General features: G+C 34.7%; 1 protein-coding gene across 1 annotated transcript; it reads right to left on the reverse strand.

The window, feature by feature from the left end:
- Positions 1–6,375: 6,375 nt before the first annotated feature.
- PDC (phosducin) lies at positions 6,376–10,668 on the reverse strand. Its single transcript, XM_065938246.1, has 3 exons — positions 10,608–10,668; positions 9,578–9,729; positions 6,376–6,900 (listed from the first exon to the last, which is right to left on the reverse strand). The coding sequence occupies exons 1-3, from the start codon at positions 10,666–10,668 to the stop codon at positions 6,376–6,378; spliced, it is 738 nt and encodes a 245-aa protein (XP_065794318.1).
- Between the last annotated feature and the right edge of the window lie 1,529 nt (positions 10,669–12,197).

Below are 12,197 nucleotides of genomic sequence, written 5' to 3' on the forward strand. Positions count from 1 at the left end.
TCCTGGGTCATAGATTGGCAGGGGCAGTGTTCTCTCCCAACAGCTAAAGCTCCTGTTTGGGCAGCGCTTTCTTATACTATTGATATGTCTCACTGGTTTCCTTAAGGCTTGAGGGGTAGTAGTCATTTTCATCTGTTGCTGGCCCTGTGGTGCTATACCATTTCTTGTTACTTTCTTGCTCACATCCTTGTATATATATACATATAGTACATATGTGTATATATGTGTGTGTGTGTGTGTGTGTGTGTGTTTATGTAGTCTCTTCATTAAACTTCCTTCAGTCATACCTTTCTGTTGTGTTGTTCCTTGCTAGAAACCTTCCTGACACTGAGGTCATTGTCAGAATCACTTTTAGTGGAGTGGTTGAGAAAGAGAGGTGGAGAAGTAAATGGAAAGAAAGAAAAGATTAATAAGGACATGGATTTTTTTTCAAGAATATGGCAATGAAGAGAAGGAGAATGTTAGAGAACATTACAGCTAGTGAGAATTCTGAAGACCTAGAGAAAAAAATTTTAATCAGAGATACATACTTGACTTTAGATTGTGAATAAGAAATTAATTAGAAGGAGAAGAAAAATTATATAATTTAAGCAAAAATGTTGTGAAATTTGAATCATATAATCTGATTAAAGTCACAGATGTCAGGATTAGCCTTGTAAAGAGAGACATCTTTGAGAACAATGAAATGGCAAATAGTGGGTATAATATATATGAGGTAAATAATTAGGGAACTTCTTGCTGAGGAGGCTCAATTTCTTCTGCAATGTTGAAATCAAGCTCATTTGTTCAGAGGAGGAAGGATTTGTAAGGGGAGGACTGAGGGAAAATGAGAAAGGTTTGAAATGTTGGTTGTGAGAAATGGAAGAGGGAATTATTTACTGGACAAGCTATGGACTCTAGTTGAAATGTTCAGAACTTTGGGGACTTAAAAGAGAAGTGCTTTGGAAGAATAAAAATATAAAATATGGAGTGGGCCAGCAGGAAGGTGGTTGATGTCATCTGCCAAGTGTCTAGGCCACATGGGAAGGATAGAAACCATGAACATGGAGATACTGTTAAAAAGATGAGGTTGGGAAATTGGAGGTCCTAAAGAATATGCATTGGGAATAGAGGATTAAGAGCATTGAAGGGGTAGATGGCTATCATCAGAGAATGATTTATTGAAATTGAAGATTCAAAAAGAAAGTTAGTAGTGACAGTAAGAGGAGGAACTATAAGTAGATACAGCAGTGTATTAGCTAATCAGAGGGCCCGGAGTGAATGACAGTTTCTTCACTGAAATTCAATATCAGCTTGGGTTCCAGAAGAGAAGGCCTCAGAATGTGATAAATAAAAATAAATCCCCATCTTTTAAATTTCAGAAATGTGTGCTCCTAATTGCAAGTATCTTGAGAAGAACAAATGACTATATGTTTCCCATTTTAATCACCACATCTCTATTATCTAACATAATTCCTTGTACATATTAGACGCTCAAATGTTTGTTGAATATTTGGAAAAAGAGCAAAGAAAAACAGATCAAATTTTTATTGTAAGATAATAGCTTACTAGATTTATTTGAGCAGCTAGATATATGATCTTAATTATATTCTGCAATAAATTCAGTATGTGCATGAGTGCTAAGTCACTTCAGTTGTGTCCACTCTTTGCAACCCTATGGACTAGAGCCCACGAGGCTCCTCTGTCCATTAAATTCTCCAGGCAAGAATACTGAAGTGGGTTGCCATGCCCTCCTCCAGAGAATCTTCCCGACCCAGGGATTGAACTCAGGGATTGAACCCACATCTCTTATGAATCCTGCATTGGCAGACGGGTACTTTAACACTAGCATCACCAATATTGTGTAGATTTCTTTCTTATTTGTATGCTAATGTTTATTTGGTACTTCTATTTTCAAAACTAATTTATATTTATTGTGATATCTATTTGAAATGACAATTTCAAATTGTCAATTTGAAATGACAGCTTTTTATAATCTTTCTCTTTCAGTTCAAATATATAGATTTAAAAAATAAGGTCTTATATAGAGGAATAAGTGGTATGTTTGGGTAAATAATAACATCCCAACTTCTTCATAAATGAGCTTCTATTTATGTAAGCATATCTTGAGATCTTATATTTATGTACCATATTACCATTTTACTTCATATATACTTATATATAACAATGTATAATTATCACAATAATAACTAACATTGGGAGACAGGTGCCATTCTAAGTAGTTTACATAATTTACTTATTTTTTTTTCCAAAATGTGTTGTTATTTTCCTTATTTTATAGATGAAGAAACAGGTATAAAGAAGTTAACTAACTTGCCTAAGGTCACAAAATTAGTGAGTAGATTCAAACCTAGAAAGTCTGGCACCAGTGCTCAGAATACTGCCACTAGTAATACAGACATAGGTTTATATAATGTAGGTGCATTATTCATCTACTGCTTGTTTAAATATCTCTTTACCTTGATCTCCCTAAGGTCAAGGACACTGCATGGCACATTGCAGCTTATCAATAAATTTTGTAAACTTGTGAATAAGCTTCTCACTTTCCAAGATAATTCTGCTGTTCCCTACAGATTTTCCTATTATTTTCCAACTAACGCTCTTGGCTTTCCTTTCAAGTCTATTCCAGTTCTTATTTGGGTGGTTTGATTTGGGACGTGTTATGACATTTGAAATCTCTACATTAGAAACTTTATTCTTTTGCTGAGACAAAAATGTTTCTCTTTCTCTCCTTCTGCCAAATATCATAGCAGATTAAGTGTTTACATGAGGGGAGTTTGTAATCCAGGATTTCTGCCACAGCGGGCTTCAAATATTCCAGTCAAATCCTGCCTTTTGTCTGACTCTTCCTGATGCACTCATCAAAGCTTCACTCTGGCATCTGTTAGTCACTGAGTGCTTATTTGGAGAATGGTTGCTATCATCACTACTGCCTTTACATAGGTACCACCTAGTTACTTTTGTTTTGGCAGTTATGGGTTAAATACATTCCAGGGTCTAGTCCTGCTTAAGCTTGCTAGCTCTCTATTTTAAATTAATGCACAGTGGGTTATTTCTTAAAAGAGCAAAGCTTTCATTGAACAGGAATTTTTTCAAAGCACTCATTTTTCCTTTTTTCCATAGATGAGAGTCTTATTTAACCATTAAGTGATGTGTTTCTCACTCTGCCCTATGAAGCTACACTACACTGCAGTTAATAATGACTGATGATTGAAAAGAACTTATACTTTACTCTTAAAATATTGTTTTCTTTTGAGATACATGTTTGACTATTCTTCCTCACTGCCTTGCAATCATCTTTTTAAATATTTACTTCTAGTCCATGGAATTAGTATCAACCTAAAAGAGCTGTTTTACTAAGGAGTTTTTAAATTATAAATATACATATAAAGATCCTATTTTTGCTATGGTTTTTAAGTCCAATAATTCCCTGACAGAGAACCCTGTAAGGGATTAATAAATTCATTAGCAGGTACTTGATAATAGAAAACATGTGGAACTATTTTTTAAAAGCTCCTCACTTTATATATAATTACCCTTCAGTCTCCCTCCCAGCACTTTTTATCTTTTTGTTATGTCTAGCATTCTTTAAGTTAGAAATAGGCCACAGGGCATTTAAAATGCCTTTCCCAATTTATAAAGAGGAATAAAAGATGGAATTTTGGATTCATAAGCAGAAACTACTTATTGTAGCAACTATATGCTAGGGCTGGTCATTGTAAGCTAGTCATAGTTAGGAATTCTGGCTCACCCACGTTTGTATCACCATTATCTAAGGTAATTGCAGACCTTCTTTTTCTTTGCCATTATTCTTTTCCTTTTACTCTTTCCTCTAATTGAGAAATGAGATTTTGGAGTCCAGGAGAGAGGTAGAGCTGGGAATGGGATTCTGAAAGCAGTCTGAATATAAATAGTATTTAAGACTATATGTGGGAGAGGGCTACCTAGGATGAATGTCTAGAGAAGTTAGAGAGGGAGAGTTAGAAGGAATAGTCAGGTGATAGGAAGAGACTGTATTTTCAACGAAGCTAGAAGTGACTTAAGAGGGGAGGTGGTCAGTGCTGACACATGCTTATCGGAGATAGAGTAAAATAAGGAATAATGTTACTGGGTCTAAGCTCATACTGCTTGCTGCACAACAGGCCAGTAAATTAAGAGAAGAGTTGTTGGGACAAGGAATTCTTTATTCCGAAAACCAGCACACTGAGAAGATGGTGGACTGTGTCCCAAAGAATCATCTTATCTGAGTTACGATTCAAATGTCTTTTATACTAAAAGGAAAGGGATTGTGGCTGATTTTTGCGAACTTTTTGGTGCCGGAATCCTTTGCTCTTGCATCTGTCCATGTAATCCTGGTCACAGTGTTCCTATAAACCTCCAACAAGACAAATGTTATTCTCAGATGTGCAACTTTTTAATCTCTATACAAATGGAAATTGTCACATGTTTAATGGTCAGAACCTTGAGAATGGGCTATCCTGTATATTTCAGGTTGTATTCTTTCAGTGACCAACTTATAGCAAAAGCAGTATAACATAAAGGTTAACATAGAAGAAACAGATCCCATATGGAGTCAGATTTATTCTTCCCTGTTACAATAAGACTTATAAGAAATAAGCTTAAGTTTGACAAATTGACTACAACTATAATTAGGGTGCTTGGGACAAAGACCTGATTAGAGTTGGATGAAAAAAATTGGAAATGAGGAATAAAGATAATGACTTTAGTTAGACCCTTCTTTCATGAGACATGATTTTAAAGGGAAGCAGAGAAGTGAAGGATAGCTGGAAATTTTAAGGAGCATATTTTAAATAGCGGACAGTTTAAAAACTCATTTACAAGCCAATATGAAGAATACAACATAGAGAAAGTGAGAAATAGATGATGTAAGTAGAAGGGAAATAATTTCAGGAGTAAAGTTACTGTGCAGGTGAGCGTCGGATCCACAGCATACTTTTCTCCGTTGACCTTAGGTGGCTGCGTAAACTTCTTCCATGTTCACATCAACAGAAACAGTGTTTATACGCATGTGCACATTTTAGATTGGTAATGGAAAGGTGAAGCAGGGTTCATCTGATAATTTCTGTTTTCTCAATGAAATATGGGCAAGGTAAAGTGTTTGGACTGGGGTAAAAAACATTTAAGGAAGGAAGAGAAGCCATAAAATAGTCATCTAGGAGAGTGGAGACTAGAACTTTTGACATATGTCTGGCTTCAACATTGTCTCATCAGGGGAAAATGTGCCAACCTGTTTTAAGCACACTTGTCACTGAGAGCACATTTTTGGTTACTTACCAAGCACCATGCCTTCAACAATAGGACATATTTTGGCTCTCACTCATGGTTATTTTTTGCTCTGATTCAGATACCTAGAAATTTCTTTTATCTTGCTCTTTATCTCATTCATGCATTTAAAAACATTTTTCAGATTATATTTTATTTTGTATTTCCATGTGTTTGTGTAGCAGGAGAGTTTTCCAAGTGTTTTCCAGGGAAATAGAAGTAGAACTTCTACTTCTCTGAATTTCAATTTCATCATTTATGAAATGGGAGTAATATTTACTTGCAGAATTGTGGTTAAGTATTAGAAATGACATGTATAAAATATTGGCCCTTAAAAGACAATCAATAAATGATAGTTGTAATTATTGTTACCGCTAAATATTATTCTTTTGTCTAAAAGACCTTGTTTCTACTCACTTTTTTCCTTATTTTCTGAAACTGAAACTGTATTTTTAAATAAATCCTTTTTAAAAATAATTTTACTGAGTCACAGTGTTTCTAAGTTTCTTATGTATTAGTTTATTTGGAATATAAAATATCTTACCAAATGAAAATTTATTTGTATTTTGGGTTGCATAATGTTTTAGGGTCTTGATAATATAATATTTGAGAGAGAACAGACTTTAAATAGAGACTTATTTCCTTATGAGACTTTATTCTTATTACACAAGCGACTTTATAATTAACAATATAATTTGAAAAACTTAGTAATAACAATAAGGAAAAGCATGGAATAAAAAAGCCAACATATAGCTTGAAAGGGATTTTTGAAAACTTTCACGGTTATTTTCATAGCCTCTTTGTCTACTAACATTTTGCTGAAGACTACAATGTTTTGGGGTAAAGTGTTATATCAACTTGAGTAACAAATATTAAGAAATGCTAATATAATTGGGGTTGCAAAGAGTCGGACATGACTGAGCGACTGAACCGAATCATATAATTTTAGTGTCAGTCTGGAGTTTTTCTTCCCCAAATTAGAAAAGCCAGGGCTGTGTTTGGTATTCCCTAAAGAAATGTGAATACTACCAAAATCAATATTCAATGCTTAAAGGAGAAATATGAAATATGAAACATTGACATAGTGAATCTTTATTCCATATCTTCTTCCATGTTGCTCTGCTCTAGGACATGCATCTCCTTTTCAGGTAATAACCCATATTCATTTAGGAAAGACTCCACATCCCCAGTAAAAAATTCTTCGGCAAGCTGTTCAGTAACACTAATGAAATTGCTTAGGAGCTCCCCACCTTTGTAGACAAGCAGTGTGGGGAGTACGTCTGAGGAAAAGCGGTCCCCAGCGCCTGTATTAGAAGCCTTTATTTTACAAAACTTGACCATAGGATATTCAGCTGCAAGGCATGCTAAGCTACTGTTTAGAGCATCACAGCCCTTGACACCATCTTCATAAATGTGAACAACGATAGTGGTGATTTTCTGTTCCTTTTCAATGGTTTCCAGGAATTGCTCCCCAGATTCCAGCTCATACACAAACCCGTATCTAGGCCCAAAACTCAGCTTCTGGTGCATATCCTGCATACACTGTCTGCGGTATTTACGAAGGCAATTTTCATCTTCTTTGTCTTTGTGGATTAGTTCGTATTCTTGAACACTCATCTGGAAATAGATGAAAGAAATGAGAGAGATCAATCAGTCAGAAGTTTGTATTCCTTATACATAACAAACCCATTCTCAACTTAAAGAGTTTGTATTTCCTATCTCCTCTACCTCCATGGGGTCGCAGAGTCGGACATGACTGAGTGACTCACTTTCACTATCTCCTGAGGTGGCCTTTTCTTCCACCTCATTTGATCAAATGTCACCTTCTTTGATTATTCTACTTAAATGTGTCCCTGCCCCACACTTTCTACCCCTTTTGTTTTATTATTTTTCTTCATAGCAGTAAATAATACTTGATATTATTGTATATGTTTATTTGTCTAATATTAGTTTTCCTAACTTTTGTGTTCTTTGGGGGCAGGAATTTTTTGTGTGTCATTCATCACTCTCTAATATCTGTTTTGTGTCTGGCCCATAATAGAGGTTCAGTAATTATTTCGTGATTCAATGCATACATTAGTACTGCTGAATATAGTTGAGCTGTGAGATGGTCATGGAATGTTCCAGTTTGGGTGAAAAAAACCCCAACAAGGTCTACTTTAGAGTGACTTTCATAAAACTGTAAATACACATGCGTGCACACAAGTGCCTGCATACTCATTTAAATGTGTCCCCAACAAGTGCCTTTGGACATTATTGCCTCCTCAACAACAACAACAACAACAACAAAAAAAAAAGATTTTGTCTAATCACTTACTGATTTTTTTGGAATCTGTAGGATAGCATTTAAGCAAGACAGCTTTTACAAATATTTGGAGTTCTCCAGATTAGCCAGAAGACTAGCAGCATCACCGCCAGCTGAAAAGTTCTGGGAAATGCAAATCTGGGGACGCCACCCCAGATCTACTGAATCAGAATCTGGAAGGGTGAGGCTGAGTGAGCCATGTTTAAACAAGCTCTCCAGGTGATTCGTATGCACTGGTTTAGGCTAAAGTGAAAAAAGACCTAACTTCAGTTTGTAAGACAGCTACTTTTCACTGCAGCTGGAATATAAAATTACCTGCAGAGCCTTTCTTAATTGCAATGTCATTATGATTTAGGCAACAGAATGTTAAACACCCTCTCCCTTCACGCACACATGTGCACACATGTGATATAAAGGAGTGTTGATGGGATATAGTGTGATTAATTGATGTGGAGCAGCCCAGAACCATGGAAGTTGGATGACCCCCAAATTTACGGAAAATTTACTATGTCTTAGATAATTTATATAGATTATTTTCTTAATCTTTACAATAAATCTATGAGGTAGGTTTTTTATAGAAGATATCAGGATTAAGTAGAAATATCTGGTGCTTTTGTTGTTTACTTCTCTTGTTTCTTCCTCCTATATTTGTTTTTCTAATGTCCTCATTCTCTCTTTTTTTATCTCATTATTCTTATCATATTATTTTTTCTGCTTTAAGGTTATCTTTCCAAATTAATTTATTTTAACCCTAATCATTGTTAAATGTTTTGTATAATTTATAAGTTGCTATCATAGTTCTTTGTTAAACAGACTGAACCACAAATACCAATTTACATACACATTATATAATAAGAGACAAATGAGAATTTTTTAAAATGCTCTTTTTTAAAAAAATATCATGGATATATTGCGGCTTATTCTGCTTACCTTCTTCCTCCTTGTTGGGGTCCTTTAGTGGACCGGCACCTGGTGGTACAGAGTCGATGATAAGAAAGTAAAAGAGAGAAAGAGGCTGATATTCCCTGGTTTACGCAGAGGACCGATAAAGCCCTTGACACAGGACTTGCATTGCTCACGAAGGCACCAGGCGCCCTCTCGAGGGGGTGAAGGCACAAAGTGCCTTCTCGAGAGGGTCTTAGAAGCCTGGGCGGGGAAGTGAGCACGACGGGTCTCCACGCTTCAGAGAATCAACCAGAAAAAGAGAGAGAGAGAGAAACAAAAAAGACATGGGGACCTAAGCTCTGATGGAGCAAAGGTGCTTTAATGATTTTTCTATGAGTATATTTAGGCTGTGGTGCAAGAAACTTCTTTTGGGAATGATAGAGATCAGAAAACCAAACGTACAGCAACCGTTACCAGGGGAGCAAGGGGTAATGTTAATCACATGGTCAGGAGACAATCCATATCTCAAGAAAGGGGAGCAAGACTAAACAGTTTTGTCATAAAGAGAATGTTTACAAAAGGAGACCCAAGCCTGCCTCACACAATGACCTCAGTCCCTGGGAGCAGCGTGCTGTTCCGCTTGAAGAGGGACAAAGGACTCATGAGAGACAGCACATAGGAATCCTCCCGTCAAACATTCCCTGACACCTCCTCCTTGGAAGGAGGAAGCTGAGAACTGTCAATAAACCCCACCCTTCCGCTTAACCAATATTGTCAGTTTGGTCAGTGTCTTTTCATACTTTTTTACATATGTTCCCATATAATCATTTCAGCATAAATACAAATATAGTGTTTGTTTTCTATTGCTGTAGAAAATGGTATCACATAACTTTTTGTATCTTGCTTTCTTATATTGTGGAACTATCTCTAAGTCAGGTCATGTATTTGTAACTCATTCTTTTAACAGTTGCCTATGCTAACTTTTAGGCAAAGGCATTTACTGCATTCCTCTTTTTTTTTTTTTTTTGCTAATACAAACAATACTTTAATAAAAACATATTGTAGATTATTAATAATAAGTAATAGATTTTTTTCTTATCTTACCTTTCTGCTGAATCTTTCTTTTGAGTCTTTGTCATCTCTACTCTGAGGAGAAGACATCTGTCTGAGAATCTCCTTCTTGCTAGGTGCAACTGAATCATTATCTTCACTCTCCAATTTAAACTTTCTCCAATCATTTATTACTCCCTTGGGTCCTGAAATAAAATTTAAAGCAAATTGTCTCCCTTTTCCATGTTTCTTCCCTCTCTCTCTTCCTTGCTTCTTTTCCTCATTTATATAGCTAAATTTATCAATCTTCCTTTATGATTTCTTGGTTTTGTGTCATACTTAGAAGGTCACTGTCATTATGAAATTAGTTTTCATGGATTTTTGTTTAGTATTCATATGAATTCATTCAAACTCCTGACTAAATCTAAAAATTCTATATGACTATTAAACAGAGAAGGGAGTATTACTTAAATAATATTCAATAGAGTTAAAAGAAACTTGAATTTAAAAATTTAAACCATGCTGTTTGACTTTTAAACTATTGCTAGTGGTATATAGACAGCCACACACAATTTAGCAGATCAAGAAAGCAGGCTTTGGATAAAATGAAGTCTTAGTTATTCTGGAAGAATATTGAAATCAATTTTATTTAAGATTTTTAAAAATTAGTGTATTTTTTTAGATTAGAAGAATTAAAATTAAAAACTCAATTTATTTATTTTTCTTTTGGTCTTCTATTATTTACAATTGCAAAGAAAGCCCACAGTGGGGGAAATTAGGAGAGAAGAAAAGTCGCTTAATTATAGTGTAGATAGAGAGGTTTTATCTACAAGCAAGAAATTTTATCTATCAGCAAGAAATTCTCAATAATCAGTGTTTTTCTCTTTCTTTGATATCTTTTATCTTTGATAAAATTGTTTCAAAAGTATTTGATTTCACATTAATTTATACAGTCAAATATTTTTTAGATGATTCCATCAACCCATTCAAAGGTATTACTTAAGTTTCATACTGAGTAATGATAAGAGATCTCCAAATTTAATTTTAATTTTACAATTGTTTTTTTCCTTCTGACTTTGCTTACCTGTGTGTGAGGCCTGTCCTTCAAAGTCTTCCTCCAAACTTTGGCTTTTTGCTTTTTCCATTTTGGAGATTTAGTTTTGATATGATCTATAGGATGAACAAAGAAGTAATGATGACAGATGAATTCTAGGAGAAATAGATGTATATATATTCTGCTGCCAGGTTCCATGTAAGTTAAGGGTTGTCACTAAGTGATATAGTGTTTAGCATTCTGCCTACCTCGTAAAAGGACATTAGTTTAATATTTGGGTCATTAAAGATATTTTGACCTAAGAATTTTACATAATTTATAGTTTGTCTTTACTTAAAAAGTCTTCAGTTTAGGTCTATGTACTTGTGAGTATTATTTATTACTGATTTTCTTTTTTATTACTATCTGTTACCAAATTTCATAAAATTATCACTTTATATAGTAATAATGTTTTAATTAATAATAATTACATACTTACTATGAACACTTGTATGTGCCTGGCATTGTATCAATCATTTTATGTGTCAAAAGTCACTTAATTCTCACACAGTCATATGTAGCAGGGACATTGTTAACAGCATTTTACAAGCGAGGAAGCTAAAAGACAGGGAGTTTAAGTTCAACTAGCTTAAGATCACATAGTAAGTGGTAGAGCAAGGATTTGAATCTACATTTGATTTTAGATCTGAATCTTAAAGCATTAACCTTTAAATGGAAGTTAAGATACTGTATCACACAGAAATCTCTTGCATTCCTATATACTAACAATGAAAAAACAGAGAAATTAAGGAAACAATACCATTCACCATTGCAACAAAAAGAATAAAATACTTAAGAGTATATCTACCTAAAGAAACAAAAGACCTATACATAGAAAACTATAAAACATTGATGAAAGAAATCAAAGAGGACACAAACAGATGGAGAAACATACCGTGTTCATGGATTGGAAGAATCAATATTGTCAAAATGGCTATTCTACCCAAAGCAATCTATAGATTCAATGCAATCCCTATCAAGCCACCAAAAGTATTTTTCACAGAACTAGAACAAATAATTTCACAATTTGTATGGAAATACAAAAAACCTTGAATAGCCAAAGTAATCTTGAGAAAGAAGAATGGAACTGGAGGAATCAACCTGCCTGACTTCAGACTCTACTACAAAGCCACAGTCATCAAGACAGTATGGTACTGGCACAAAGACAGAAATATAGATCAATGGAACAAAATAGAAAGCCCAGAGATAAATCCACGAACCTATGGACACCTTATCTTTGACAAAGAAGGCAAGGATATACAATGGAAAAAAGACAATCTCTTTAACAAGTGGTGCTGGGAAAACTGGTCAACCACTTGTAAAAGAATGAAACTAGAACACTTTCTAACACCAGTCACAAAAATAAACTCAAAATGGATTAAAGATCTAAATGTAAGACCAGAAACTATAAAACTCCTAGAGGAGAACATAGGCAAAACACTCTCCGACATAAATCACAGCAAGATCTTCTATGACCCACCTCCCAGAATATTGGAAATAAAAGCAAAAATAAACAAATGGGACCTAATGAAACTTAAAAGCTTTTGCACAACAAAGGAAACTATAAGTAAGGTGAAAAGA

The sequence above is a fragment of the Muntiacus reevesi genome, chromosome 5, assembly GCF_963930625.1.
Source record: "Muntiacus reevesi chromosome 5, mMunRee1.1, whole genome shotgun sequence".
Classification (NCBI taxonomy): domain Eukaryota; kingdom Metazoa; phylum Chordata; class Mammalia; order Artiodactyla; family Cervidae; genus Muntiacus; species Muntiacus reevesi.

Coding starts and splice junctions, on each gene's coding strand:
- PDC (XM_065938246.1), bottom strand. CDS start 10,668: ATGGAAAAAGCAAAAAGCCAAAGTTTGGAGGAAGACTTTGAAGGACAG. Junction 9,730..10,607: donor AGGACAGGCCTCACACACAG/GTAAGCAAAGTC, acceptor ATTTTATTTCAG/GACCCAAGGGAGTAATAAAT. Junction 6,901..9,577: donor AAGAAAGATTCAGCAGAAAG/GTAAGATAAGAA, acceptor ATCTATTTCCAG/ATGAGTGTTCAAGAATACGA.